Genomic DNA, 14,780 nt, shown 5'->3' with positions numbered 1-14,780 from the left:
GAGTCCAGAATTTCACGAACCTCGTATGCAGCTCCATCCTCCAGAAGAAGTGGAAGGGGGGGCTCGGCGGCTGCCACGTCAGGCTCTGTGGAAGGAGAGAGAGAAGGGTGGTGAGGTTTCAATAGAGACACATGGAAAGTGGGATGAATCTTGTATTGTGGAGGGAGCTGAAGAAGATACGTGACGGGGTTGATCTGCTGAATGATGGTGAATGGGCCAATGAAGCGGGGACTCAGCTTCTTGCATGGCAGACGCAGTCTGATGTCCCTGGTCGACAGCCAGACCTTCTGCCCAGGTTTGTAGTTGGGAGCGTTGGAGCGACGAAGGTCGGCTGTCATCCTACGTCTGCACAGGGCCCTCTGCAGCTGATGGTGGGCTGAGTCCCACACCCTCTCGCTCTCCCAGAACCAGTAGTCGACAGCAGGAACGTTGGAGGGTTCCCCGTCCCAGGGGAACAGTGGGGGTTGGTAGCCGAGTACTGGTTCCAGGAGTCCTGGTGGCCGTGACAGAAGGTATGCAGGAAGCGGCCGATCTCTTGGATCTTCTGTTCCGTCTGCCCATTCGTCTGAGGGTGGTATCCGGACGATAGATTTACGGTCACACCCAGGAGCGACAAGAAGGCCTTCCAGGAGATGAACTGGGGGCCCCTGTCAGATACAATGTCCTCGGGGATTCCATAGTAACGGAAGATGTGTTTGAACATTAGTTCTGCAGTGGTGAGAGCGGTAGGTAGACCTTGGAGAGGAATCAGCCAGCAGGCCTTGGAGAATCTATCCACTACCACGAGGATGCAGGTGTGACCATCAGAAGGTGGGAGATCCCATGGTCGCTCAGGAACGGGCAGAGGATTGAGCTTGCCGGCCGGCAGATGACGAGAGCTCTTGGAGATGGCGCACTCCCTGCAGCCCTGCACGTACCTTCTGACATCCCTGGCCAAGTTGGTCCACCAGAAGCGCTTTAAGCAGTGAGAGGGTCTCATTGATCCCCGGGTGATCAGTGCCAAGTGATGAGTGAGCTGCGTGGATGAGTTGAGTGCTCTGGTGATGTACTGAAGACCCTGCGGGCAACCCAGCGGAGTGTGGGTGGAGGCATTGGAGGAGGGCAGAGTTTCTTCAGACCACTGAATGGGATTCCCGAAGATGGATTCTGGAAGGACGGTTTCTGGAGTTTCAATTTTCTCATCGGGAGCATGGAGTCGGGATAAGGCGTCAGCCTTGAGATTCTTGGAGCCAGGACGATAGGAGATAGTGAAGTCAAATCTTAAAAAGAACATGGCCCAGCGAGCTTGACGGGGGTTTTATCTTTTTGCAGCTTTGAGATACTCCAAGTTTTTATGGTCGGTCAGAACTTGAAAGGGGTGTTTGGCTCCCTCCAGCCAATGCCTCCATTCCTCCAACGCGAGCTTGACGGCCAGGAGCTCACGGTCACCGATGTCATAGTTGACCTCCACCGGGTTGAGCTTGCGGGAGAAGAAGGCGCATGGATGGAGTCTACTTGGTTGCCCCTGCTGCTGTGAGAGAACCACTCCCACTCCTGTGGTGGATGCGTCCACTTCCACGACGAAAGGCCGGTTGGGATCAGGGTGGACGAGAAGGGGAGCGGTGGTGAAGGCATTCTTGAGGGCTTCAAAGGCTCTTGTGACATCTTCGGACCAGGACAGAGACTTGGGCTGATGGCGAAGGAGGTTGATAAGTGGGTAGACGATGGAACTGTAGCCTTTGATGAAACGACGGTAGAAATTGGAGAAGCCTAGGAAGCGTTGGAGTTCTTTTATGGTTGTAGGAGTGGGCCAGGACCGGATGGCATCCACCTTCCCCTCGTCCATCCGGATGCCACTGTGATCAATGTAGTATCCGAGGAAGTGGACGGATGACTGGTGGAAGGAGCATTTTTCCGTCTTCAAGAACAGTTGGAACTGCCGTAAGCGCTTGAGGACCTTCGCAACCTGGTGGCGATGTTCGGCCTGGCTCCGGGAGTAGATGAGGATGTCATTGATATACACCAACACCAATTTATGGAGAAACTCCCGGAGCACCTCATGAATGAAATCCTGGAATAAGGAGGGGGCGTCAACTAGTCCTTGGGCATGACCAGATATTTGTAATGGCCGGTGGGCGTGACAAAGGAGGTCTTCCACTCGTCCCCCTCGCGTATCCGGATGAGGTTGTACGCGCTGCGGAGGTCCAGCTTGGTGAACACAGTGGCACCACGGAGATGTTCCAGGGCCGCTGGGACGAGGGGAAGTGGGTAACGGAATTTGATGGTTATCTTGTTGAGTGAGCGGTAATCAATACAGGGCCGCAAGCCTCCGTCCTTTTTGACCACGAAGAAGAAGCTGGAAGCAGCAGGGGAAGTAGACGGACGGATGTATCCTTGCTTTAGGGCTTCTTCAATGTAGTCCTCCATGGCCTTCTCCTCCCGCACAGATAGGGGGTAGATCCTTCCCCGTGGCACTGGCTCACCCGGTAGCAGATCTATGGCGCAGTCCCATGGCCGGTGTGGAGGTAATTTGGAGGCTTGTTGCGGGCAGAAGACGTCGCTGAAGGGGGCGTAACAGGATGGAATGTCGATGGATTGTTTCTCGATGGGGCTCTCGATGAAGGTAGCACAGACAGTGATTTCTTCAGGACGTGGAGATGGAGGAACAGGAAACCCGGAGAAGCAGCTTGAGAAACAGTGTTCGCCCCTCTTCAGGATCTCGCCCATGCGCCAGGAGATGGTTGGGCTGTGTTGTTTGAGCCACGGGCGCCTTAGAACCACGTCAGCGGTGGATTCCTCCAGAACCAACGTGGAGTTGCAGTGGTCCAGCACAGCGGCTGATCTTCTTGTGGCCTAGGGGCTTTCCGGTAATGGAGTGGGCTTGATAGATACTAGGCGAAGGCGAGGTTTTGAGCTTGAGTTGATGACAGAGGGTCCCGGAGATTAAGTTCCCGGCTGACCCTGAATCGAGGAGCGCGACAACTGGAACAGACACATTTGCAGCTGTAAGGTTTACAACAGTGGTGAGTGGTTTCATCTTGAGTAAGGAGGGAAGGAGGTCACTCACCAGAGGTCTTGGAGGGTGAGTTGGGCATGCGGAGAGTACATGCCCAGGAGAGGCGCAGTAGAGGCACAAATTCAGGGTCAGCCGTCGCTGTCGCTCAGTGGGGGAGAGCCGAGAATTTTCTATTTGCATGGGTTCGCTGGCTGGTTCTGGGGAGCTGACGGGTTCGGACCGACGAAGGAGATGTTGTGGAAGTGGCTGGCTCTGGTGCTCTTCGAGACACGACTGCATACGAGTGCCTACACGGATGGCGAGTTGGATGAAGCGTTTGAGGCCAATGTTGTCCTCGTATGCAGCGAGATGCAATCGCAACTTCAGTTCCAACCCCTGGCGGAAGGAAGTGATGAGGGCTTGTTCATTCCATCCGCTGCTGGAGGCCAGAGTACGGAACTGCAATGCATAATCACTCACAGTGTTAGATCCTTGTTTCAAATTCAAGTTTCTCACCGACTGATGAATCCGAAAGGTTTTCCAAAGACTTCGCGGAAATGAGAGACGAAGTCAGAATATGATTTTACCGCGGGGCCTTTCTGAATCCAGAGTGCGTCTGCCCAACGGAGAGCTTTTCCTTGTAGCTATGAGATTATGAAGGCGATCTTAGAGGTGTCTGTGGGGTAAAGTTGTGATTGCATCTCCAGGACCAGCTCACATTGCAGGAGGAATCTGCTGCAATCCTCCACCGATCCTGAGTAGGGCACCGGCCTGGCCATGGGACTGGCGTGCAGGGTTGGAGTGTGAAACGAAGAAGTGGACGAGGAAGCGGCGACAGGTGCTAGTGACGGTGGTTGTGTTGGAGTGCGTGCTCGGCGCAACGCACTCACAAGCTCCTGGAAAGGGTCTGGTTGGCTCATGCTGATATCCTGTCGTACTTTGCTGGTTCGGTCTTCTGTTACAGTACAGATGGCACGGAGGCAGAAGTAAAAGCAAGTAAGGTTGTTTATTGAAATTCAGCAATGAGCAGGTGAGTAAATGGTGGATAGAGAGTTCAATGTGATGATAGGGAATTGATACTGTCCTTTGTTGCTTGTAGATGGAATTCGTGGTTGATGAGGTGGAGAATGGCAGACGAGGAACACTCTCACACACGGAGGGAGGAACACAGGAGGAAGACTGGAGACACTGGAGAGACTGGGATCGCTGGTAGCAGGTAAGTAGCAGGTTGGAGTCCTTGAGGTAAGTATACATGAGTCTGTATATCAAACGAGACCGGACAAAGACTGTGTGTGTGAGTGTGGGCTATATAGTGCTGGTGATTGCGGGGATGATGATGTGCAGGTGGCGGTGATTAGAACTCCGGTGATTGAGTGCATGGGTATTGCGGTGAGGTGGAGCCTGATGTGTCTGTGACATCCTCACAGCATTGCATTATTAATTCAGCAAGTTGTATTCATGTCTTAAATAAATATTTATAAATATTATATTGCACTTTTCATTTTATTGAACAATGTCATAATCAAAGGATAATGTAAAAAAAAAAAAAAAAGTGCCCGACTACTTCTAGGTGACATTCGTTATTGAAAATGGAAAGTGAAATCATGCACATTGCATTAGTTTTGCACACACGCAAACATTATTGTGAAAGTGATTCAAAACCATCATCACAAAATGGATCATAATCATAAACATAAAATAAATAATAAAACTGTTGTGTAAAAACTTATGAAATACATTCATTTGTTTCAGTCACTGCAATTTAAAAATGCAATACTTGCAAACAATGACACTAACCAAAACTACATATTCATTTATGGTCATTTAAGTCATATATAAGGTATATATATATATATGTATCTTGGCATAGTGATTGACAACAACCTAAGTTTTGAAGCAAATGTATGGATGACTTTATTTTATAAGTCCTTTATTGAATCAGTGTTTTCTTTTAGCATTGTAGCTTGATTTGGCAATCATACATCGAGAAATAGGAATAGGTTGAATAGCCTTAAGGTGGCAGGAAAAGTTACAGGAGTAAGTCAAATTCAGTTTTAAAGTGTAGGTAACACACAGTTTCTGCCAATCTCATGTTAATTTTGAGTACCTATAGAGTAGTACTGCATCCTTCATATCTCCGAAAAGTCTTTAGTTTTATCATATTTATAAAAAATAGATGCCCTATACAGAGTCTTTCTGAAAAAAGCAGAGCTCCTGGAGGCATGCCTGCCGTGGGCAGAGCTAAAGAGTCACGAGTGTGTGCAGCTTTTGCGTAGAGATCGTCTGCAAGCTGCGACATCATAATAAATAAGAAGGGAACAAAAATGTTTACACAGACATTTAATGCAGTTTTACTCACCGCCCACGATCTGCAAATCCAGCATCGAACTGGGACTTGTTAACAAAGCATTCATCACCGAAATTCCGGGAACAAACAAATATACGTGCACAACTCCGTTGCTGACCTGGAAAAACAAACTTCATCAACTGTTCCCTTAAAGGATTAGTTCACTTTGAAATGAAAATTAGCCCCAGCTTTACTCACCCTCAAGCCATCCTAGGTGTATATAACTTTCTTGTTCCTGATGAACATAATTGAAGAAATATTAATAAATATCCTGATGCATCCAAGCTTTAAAATGGCAGTAAATAAGGTTCATGAGTATGAGCTGGAGAAAAAGCTTCCATCCTCATCCATCCATCATAAATATGTGCTCCACGCGGCTCAGGAGGGTTAATAAAGGCCTTCTGAAGTGAAGCGATGCATTTGTGTAAAAAAATATCCATATTTAAACAAGTTATGAAGTCAAATATCGAGCTTCCACCAGACCGCCTTCCGTATACACGTTACGAAGAAAGTATAAACTGGTAACGTCAGTTACACTTTTTCCTTAAGTTGAATAGGGAAGGCACATGACATAGCGTAAGCTTTGTGAACTGCAAGAGGTTTACACTTTTTGCATACGTTGAATAAATTTAACTTAGATTTAACTTGTTTAAATATGGATTTGTTTTTACACACATGCATCGCTCCGCTTCAGAATGTATGAAATAGCATTAGAATTAATTTTGTATTAAATTAGAAAAATGCAAAACAGAAGCATTTTCACTATTTGGCTGTTTACACAACACTGCTTTTAACTAAAAACGTAAAACTTTTTATGCAATTTGGCAGTTCATTTACATGACAATGGCATTTGGGTGCCTGAAAACATAAACCTTTATAAATGGGTTTCAAACAAGCGTGCCACACAAGTCCTGAAAAGTGAGGCCAAAGCGTCTCAATTGCCCCCAAGTGGCTAGAAGCAAAACAGGTCATAAATCCCACCCTCTCCATGAAATGTAATGGGACGCGAGACAAACTAAACAATCAAATTACACTTTAAACATTTTTTTCCAAAGACCGTTTCTGTCATTTTAGGCAGCTTTTATCACACTGGTGTTAGTTCAAGTGTTTGTTCTATAAATAAGTTTGGTTTCAGTTAGTTATTTGATACTATAAAAATGGGGGTGAGACGTAATGATTGACAGCTGAGATTGACAGCTTCTCTGAGTGAAGAAGTCACTGAGGCGCCAACAGACTTTTCTCTGGATTTTCGTGAGGAGATTGGAGCTTTAACTTTAATTTCTACATTTCCAAAACTGTTTATTTCACACCGACATAATGAGTTGTTCTAAGTGTGGGCGGGACCTTGGTATTGCGGCTCTACTTCGCGTTCACTCCAAGTTCACCATGCGCAGACTCAAGACTCAAGATGTCAGCGCCATATTGGCACACTGGCAGCCTCAGATAGTACAATGGAAGAAAGTGAAGGTGCGTTGTCCATCTTTTTTTACAGTCTATGGTTTCAAAGTGCAAGTTTTTGAAAATGGTCTGTGTGTAAACAACAAGAATGCATATCTGTGAAAATGATGACGTCATGCACATGCGTATTGCATGTTCAGTTTTTAGCGCGTTTCATCACCATCTAATGGCCCGACAGCAGAATACAGCATTTTTAGTCATTTTTGCAGATCTGAAACATTTCGTCTGTACGTGGAAAACTGAAAAAGAAAACTTCACAGTTTTACGCATATCATTGTATTGTACATGTACCTTCAGACGTTTGGATGCCACTGTATGTATGATCTCATATTACATTTTGTTCACCTATAATTCTGTAAATATAAAAATTTATTTTGTTTATTTTTTCAAGCATTACTTCAGAGAAGATATAAATATGATACAGTCTTTTAAACTAATTGAGAATTCTCTGTACTCTTTAATAAGCAATGTTTGAAATGCCACCTATAGAAATGTTTATAAGATATTCCAACCTTAATGATGCAATGACAAAACATTTAAGGACTTATTCATAATTAAATGGATGAACTACACAACATTGATTTTCCTCATCCTCTCATTCTAATTTAAATTCCAATTCAACATCCTGTAGACAATTCAATTCAAATGCACACTCTGAATATTGCACAAGCCCTCTTTACAGATACACCCACATGCACATGTACTTAAAACCCACAACCACAACACATGATTTTGAACTCCACCTCTACGTACTGCTGTGCAAGGTTACAGGCTTCTATACTGCAATCTTTAAACACACACACACACACACACATTCTCTCTTTCTTTAAACGTCTGCTGTGACAATCCACAGGACAGCCGGGCCATTGACGTCAGAGACAGGCCTATGAAAGAAAATGAGTCCCTAGAGGCTTGAGGGAACTTATACTCATCTTCACAGCTAGTAACTATTTCAACAACGATGATAAGAGGCACACATTTAGCCCCTATTTACACAGCGCCTGAAAAGAAAACCCCAGAATGCATCCAGACTATAATGACATGCATGACGGTGCTTTCATACACAAACCATTTGTGGTTTTCATATTATTATGTTCTAGATCATGACTGTAATTTTTCCCTGGACAGTTTTGTCTTTTTTAAATAAGCTCCACGTTGCTGCCTGTGTCATGTTGTCCTTTGTGCAACAAAGTAAGAGCAATAATAGATAATCAGCAAATACAGATAAAATCCCAGTTTTTAAAAAAAAAAAAAAAAAAAAAAATGTGTATAAGCCATTCAATCTCAGTGATCATTGGTTAAATGAGATTCACTGACGTACCGCTGATGCATATTGAGATTAGAGTGACGTTAGGGCAGCGTTATAGAGTTGCGTGAGCAGTGCCGTAAAGAGAATATGAGCGGAAGGTGCCACAGTAGCAGAGCACGGGGGGAGACACCACATTCATCTCTGTCAGCCCACAGTCAATAAACTGACCTAGGACAGGACTAGCTTCAGCATTTATACACTATGAAATCTTCCATTCCTGCACAAAAAATAATTTGATTTTAATTATTTGACACATTCAATATGATTGGTTCATTTTCCTTATTCTTGGGGTTGGGCTCTGCTGACTAGGGCCAGTAAGCATCTGCCTAGCAACCACCAAGAATACCCTAGCATCTGCATGAGTTTTGGAAACACTGACAGTGTGAAACTTTGCAAAACTGACACTGTTACTGAACTAAACTGAATCAATATTGATCTAAATTGAGCTGAATAATGACACTATTGTCTTCAGTAGAGCAGCTTTACTGCTGAAATTGAATTAGTTTCATATGTTCATAATTATAATAATTTTGCAACATTAACACTGTTATTTTCCTGTTTATTACTGTGAAGCTGCTTTGAAACAACCTGTGTATGAAGTGTTATAATAAGTAAGCCCTCCTTTTTTTGGGTGAAGTCACCAAAATTGACGATTCCTTTTTATGGAATATTGCAGTATTTATTATAGATGATTTATCCGTGCACATTTTTTTAATTCATGTGCCCTCGTAAACTTTAATCAAAATATCTTTGCACTGAACAAAGAGATTTTAATAATGATCAGGTTTTAATATATTTAAAATACAGTGGGTACGGAAAGTATTCAGACCCCCTTAAATTTTTCACTCTTTGTTATATTGAAGCCATTTGTTAAAATCATTTAAGTTCATTTTCCTTCCTCATTAATGTGCACACAACACCCCATATTGACAGAAAAACACAGAATTGTTGACATTTTTGCTAATTTATTAAAAAAAGAAAAACTGAAATATCACATGGTCCTAAGTATTCAGACCCTTTGCTCAGTATTTAGTAGAAGCACCCTTTTGATCTAATACAGATCATCTAATCTAATCTAATCTTTTTGGGAAAGATGAAGTTTTTCACACCTGGATTTGGGGATACTCTGCCATTCCTCCTTGCAGATCCTCTCCAGTTCTGTCAGTTTGGATGGTAAACGTTGGAGGACAGCCCTTTTTAGGTCTCTCCAGAGATGCTCAATTAGGTTTAAGTCAGGGCTCTGGCTGGGCCATTCGAGAACAGTCACGGAGTTGTTGTGAAGCCACTCCTGCATTATTTTAGCTGTGTGCTTAGGGTCATTGTCTTGTTGGAAGGTAAACCTTCGGCCCAGTCTGAGGTCCTGAGCACTCTGGAGAAGGTTTTCGTCCAGGATATCCCTGTACTTGGCTGCATTCATCTTTCCCTCTATTGCAACCAGTCGTCCTGTCCCTGCAGCTAAAAAACACCCCCTCAGCATGATGCTGCCACCACCATGCTTCATTGTTGGGACTGTATTGGACAGGTGATGAGCAGTGCCTTGTTTTCTACACACATACCGCTTAGAATTAAGGCCAAAAAGTTCTATCTTGGTCTCATCAGACCAGAGAATCTTATTTCTCACCATCCTGGAGTACTTCAGGTGTTTTTTAGCAAACTCCATGCAGGCTTTCATGTGTCTTGCACCGAGGAGAGGCTTCCGTCGGGCCACTCTGCTATAAAGCCCTGACTGGTGGAGGGCTGCAGTGATGGTTGACTTTCTACAACTTTCTCCCATCTCCCGACTGCATCTCTGGAGCTCAGCCACAGTGATTTTTGGGTTCTTCTTTACCTCTCTCACCAAGGCTCTTCTCCCCCGATAGCTCAGTTTGGCCGGACGGCCAGCTCTAGGAAGGGTTCTGGTCATCCCAAACGTCTTCCATTTAAGGATTATGGAGGCCACTGTGCTCTTAGGGAACCTTAAGTGCAGCAGAAATTGTTTTGTACCTTGGCCAGATCTGTGCATTGCCACAATTCTGTCTCTGAGCTCTTCAGGCAGTTCCTTTGACCTCATGATTCTCATTTGCTCTGACATGCACTGTGAGCTGTAAGGTCTTATATAGACAGGTGTGTGGCTTTCCTAATCAAGTCCAATCAGTATAATCAAACACAGCTGGACTCAAATGAAGGTGTAGAACCATCTCAAGGATGATCAGAAGAAATGGACAGCACCTGAGTTAAATATATGAGTGTCACAACAAAGGTTCTGAATACTTAGGACCATGTGATATTTCAGTTTTTCTTTTTTAATAAATCTGCAAAAATGTCAACAATTCTGTGTTTTTTCTGTCAATATGGGGTGCTGTGTGTACATTAATGAGGGAAAAAAATGAACTTAAATGATTTTAGAAAATGGCTGCAATATAACAAAGAGTGAAAAATTTAAGGGGGTCTGAATACTTTCCGTACCCACTGTATATAAAAATTATATAGGTTTTTTTTTTTTACTTTTATTTTTTTTTTTTTATATTTATTTACATATTTATTCAAATCCACAGAATATGTTGTCCAAATATTTTGGTCGATTTGAGAACATTTCTATGCAGCTGAGCATTTAGTCTGCACAGCATATATGGACAAAAAATAGAATCCACATATAGACCTCATGTATCCCTGACCCTTTTCAGCATTGTGCTCATTGTGTTCTGTATTCTGGTTTGTATTTGCACAGCATAAAGGTAAGACCTTATGGATTTATGAATGAATGTGAAAGTAAAAGTGACATTTGAAGGCCAAGTATAGTAACCCATACTCGTAATTTGTCATCTGCATTTGACCCATCCAGTTAGTTCACACACATTAGGAGTAGTGAGTAATGAACACACACACTGCAATCAGTAGACACACACACACACAGAGCAATTGGCAGCAATTTTTGCTGTGTTGCACAGGGAGCAATTGGGGGTAAGGTGTCTTGTTCAAGGGCATCTCAGTCATTTCCTGCAAGTATTAAGACTCGAACCTGCACCCTTCGGGTTACCAGTCTGACTCTCTAACCCTTAGGCCACAACTGCCCACTCATGAATTGCTTGTTTTAAAATCTTCCTGGGCAGCGTTTCCCAAAAGCATCGTAAGCTTAAGTTGATCGTAGCTCCATTGAAACCAATGGAGCTACGATCAACTTAAGCTTGCGATGCTTTTGGGAAACGCAGCCCTGGTCTACTGAATTTTGATGTGACATCTGCTTCAAAAATTAGAATGCTCATATGATAACATTCGTTAACTCTACAATAAGTAAATCCACTTCACCAGCTGACTACTCTTCTACTGCAATGGCATAAAAAAATATACAGAGCTATCGCAAAAACTAAAGTTCAAACACAAAATTCTAAAGATGGCTGCACGCTTGTTTCTCTGGTGCATATGGTAATAATTATTATTTTAAAGTTTCTTTATGTTCATAATATTAAAAATAATATTAATATATATATATAGCTTTTCCTGGTCCTGATCTCCAAAAGGAGGAGGGCAGAAGGCCTGCAAAACAACAGGCCATGGTACAATAATCGGCACCTTGTGGACATACACATATACTTTTAATGTTGAAGGGGAAAGCCTTGCAGAAAAACAATCTTGAAGAAACTCTAATACTGAGTCAACCTGGCAGTTAACTGGATCCAACTGTCGCATTCTGCACCAAGAAGTGAAAACTCTCCACTTCAAGGCATAACGTTTCCTTGTGGAGGGAGCTCTGGAGTGAAGTATGGTCTCAACAACCTCAGTTAAGAGACCTGAGACTATGAGTTGGGTTTGGCCCTCAGAGGCCAAACACACAGGTTCCATTTCTCGGGGCAGGGGTGAAGGACTGTGCCTCCCGCCTGAGACAGAAGGTCCCACCTGATCGGAATCTCCAGGGGAGAGCCATCGAGGAGGGACACTAGGTCTGAGAACTGTTCGGCTCGACAAGTATGGCATTACTATAAGTAGGTTTACTCTGTCCTGCCGGACCTTCTCCATAACTCCTGGGAACAGAGTAATCACCGATGTGGCCTCGGCTATGTCTGTACCATAGCATCCAGGGGGGCTGGGTATGTTAGGGAGAACATGGGAGAAAGGGAGAAAGTGGACAGTACGTCATATCCTGAGACATGAACAGATAAACTTTCGCTTAGTCTCCATTCCCCAGGCCTCAGCCCCTGTCTCAACAGGATGTCTGCTCCTACATTCTGGTACCCAAGGATGTATACTGCTCTCAGAGAGAGCACCCCAGGAGGATCTGGTGTGCCAGTTTGCATAGTGGACGCAAACACAGACTCTCCTGGTGATTTATGTAAGAGACCGCTGATGTGTTGTCTGTGTGAACAACAACATTATGGCCCCTTATTTCTGGGAGGGAGTACTTCAATGCCATAAAAACAGCCGTCATCTCCAGGCAATTTATAGGGCACGAAAGATGATGACTCCTCCAAAGACCCTGAGCTGAGCGGCCCTCCATTACCGCTCCCCAGCCTGTGAGAGAAGCATGTGTCGTGAGCGTAATGCGATGACAATGAGCTCCTAACACAAGACCCTGGGACAGGAACCAAAGTTTCCTCCATATAACCAAGGCGTGCAGACACCGGCGTGTGATCTTGATCATACGGAGTGGGTTGATGCTTGGGGAAAACTCTTTGGTCCTGAGCCACCACTGCAAGGTTCTCATATACAGCAGGCCAAAAGGTATCATGTTGAACGCAGCTGCCATCAGAGCCAACAGTCTCTGAAACTGTTTCATAGTGTGTGACTGGCCTAGCTGTATCTCTTTTATGGCTGTGAGGATTGTAGAAACATGAGCAGGCGAAAGTACAGATTACATCGTTACTGATCATCTATTAGATCTATAGTGACAAACCAGTCTTTGGATCTGATTTGAGTCACGATCTGCTTCAACATCAACATTTTGAACTTGAGCTTCTTGACTGAACGATTCAGAACCATTTTTTTGTGAACAATGAAGTACCAACTTTAGAACCCGAACTCTCTGTCGGATAGCAGAACCCGTTCTATTGCTGCTTTTGCTAATAGGAACTTTACCTCTTGTTCCATTACCATAGCCCGCCACTTCCCGTCATATGGGTATAAATGAACGGCATGCAGACGCACTCACAAAGGTTTGTGCTGAGGAGCCAAGAGTGTGTCCCGGTCGGTCAGCGCTGTGGCAGGAGGGACACAACGTCTCATTCCCTCCATCAGGGAATAGAGGTTACACAAGTAAACAAAAGGTTCCCTATCTGTTGTGTCGAATGACGACAATAGGGGTGTCCCTATAGAAAACACCACAGCACTGACATTTCTGTTCTTTAATTTTTTGGGGGGAAGATATCAACAGCTGATGCAGACCAAGGCTGCATTTCTCAAAAGCATTGTGAGCTAAGTTGATCATAGAGACCATTGGTGGCAATTGGAGCATTGAGGAAGCACTCTTCCTCCCAGGTGGGAGAGAGAAACTACAGAGACCACACCCTACCCAAAGGGGTGGTTAGTATGTGGAGAATACATCACATGGACTTACCCATGTGGAAAGAAGTCCTTGTGGTAGGTCCAACTTGAAAAGCGAGGGACAGCAGAGATGGAGCCTTGCCTAGGGGAGGACACAAGTTTACTAACAGGGAAACCATATCATGGACAATATGCAACAGAGAATCAATACATATGACGCACCTAGCTCCAGTACACAGGCTGACCTGATAGGGGCATGCATTCACGAGTACTGGGCCTGGCATCGAATTATTCCACCGAATTCAGCTGCCCCAGGGTGCTAAAAGTTTAAGATACATCCAGGGTTCGCCGGTCTGGAAACTCACAAGGATGAAAAAGCGCATGTTGTCACCTCAGGGAGAGGAAAGGTGCTGTGTACAAGGGGAGCATCCAGCCAGTTGCCCCGCAGTTTACCTGCTCATACCTAACAACACACAGGATGAAACTGGATCAACTTGGAGACTGTAAAATTTTGTGAAGAATTTTGCTAGGTGTCGCCCAGCCTGCTGCTCTGTAAATGTCTGTTAGAGAGTTGCCGTTGGCTAACACCCAGGAGAATGACACAATCTTTGTGGAGTGTGCTTGAACTCCAAAGGGGCACAGCATATTCCCTTGTGCTTGATAAGCCAAGGCTATAGCATCCACTATCCAGTCGATCAACATCTGTTTGGAGACAGCCTTCCCCTTCTGCTGATCCCCGAAACAGTCAAAGAGCTGCTCCAAGCTCCTGAAGCTCTGCATGTGGTCCAGACAAATGCGCAAAGTGCGTACTAGACACAACAATAAGGCTGGGTTTGCCTCATCTTGAGGCAGCACTTGCAAGTTTAGCACATGGTGTCCAGGAGCCCAAAGCTGCATGCCAATTGCATACAGTGGACCAGCCCTTCTTAGACGTGACCACAACATGCCCTGACACTTGTTCTAAGGGAACCCCTGCCCATAGAATTGCAAGGTCTGTCCAAGAGCTGAAAGCACGGCAACAGACTGATGTGTCCTGCACCACTATGCCAATCTTGGGACTTGAGCCTGAAGCCAGTGCTGAAGTGGTCTCATATGCATCAACCTAAGCTGCGTAACTGCCGCCAACACCATCAGGACCTCAGGACAGGGTGGAGGATTCCACTCTAGTCCAATGCCTGCAGCGGCCTGGGCAAGCATGGCTGCCAACTCGGCGTCACACACTCAGACTGAGCCACCAC

General features: G+C 44.8%; 1 protein-coding gene across 6 annotated transcripts in view; it reads right to left on the bottom strand.

Moving 5' to 3' along the window:
- pde10a (phosphodiesterase 10A) overlaps positions 1–14,780 on the bottom strand; it is a 156,031-nt gene that overhangs the window by 128,909 nt on the left and 12,342 nt on the right. For 4 of the 6 annotated variants that reach the window (XM_067386703.1, XM_067386704.1, XM_067386705.1 and 1 more), the window contains exon 2: positions 13,616–13,684. The exons of the other annotated variants lie outside the window; for them this stretch is intronic. In XM_067386703.1, the coding sequence (XP_067242804.1) occupies positions 13,616–13,684 (69 nt within the window). The remainder of the gene's footprint in view (positions 1–13,615; positions 13,685–14,780) is intronic. 6 annotated transcript variants of the gene reach the window in all.

The sequence above is a fragment of the Chanodichthys erythropterus genome, chromosome 5 (assembly GCF_024489055.1).
Source record: "Chanodichthys erythropterus isolate Z2021 chromosome 5, ASM2448905v1, whole genome shotgun sequence".
In the NCBI taxonomy this organism is placed as follows: Eukaryota; Metazoa; Chordata; class Actinopteri; order Cypriniformes; family Xenocyprididae; genus Chanodichthys; species Chanodichthys erythropterus.
The sequence above is the reverse complement of the archived record's forward strand: the minus strand, read 5'-3'. Positions and strand labels throughout refer to the sequence as shown.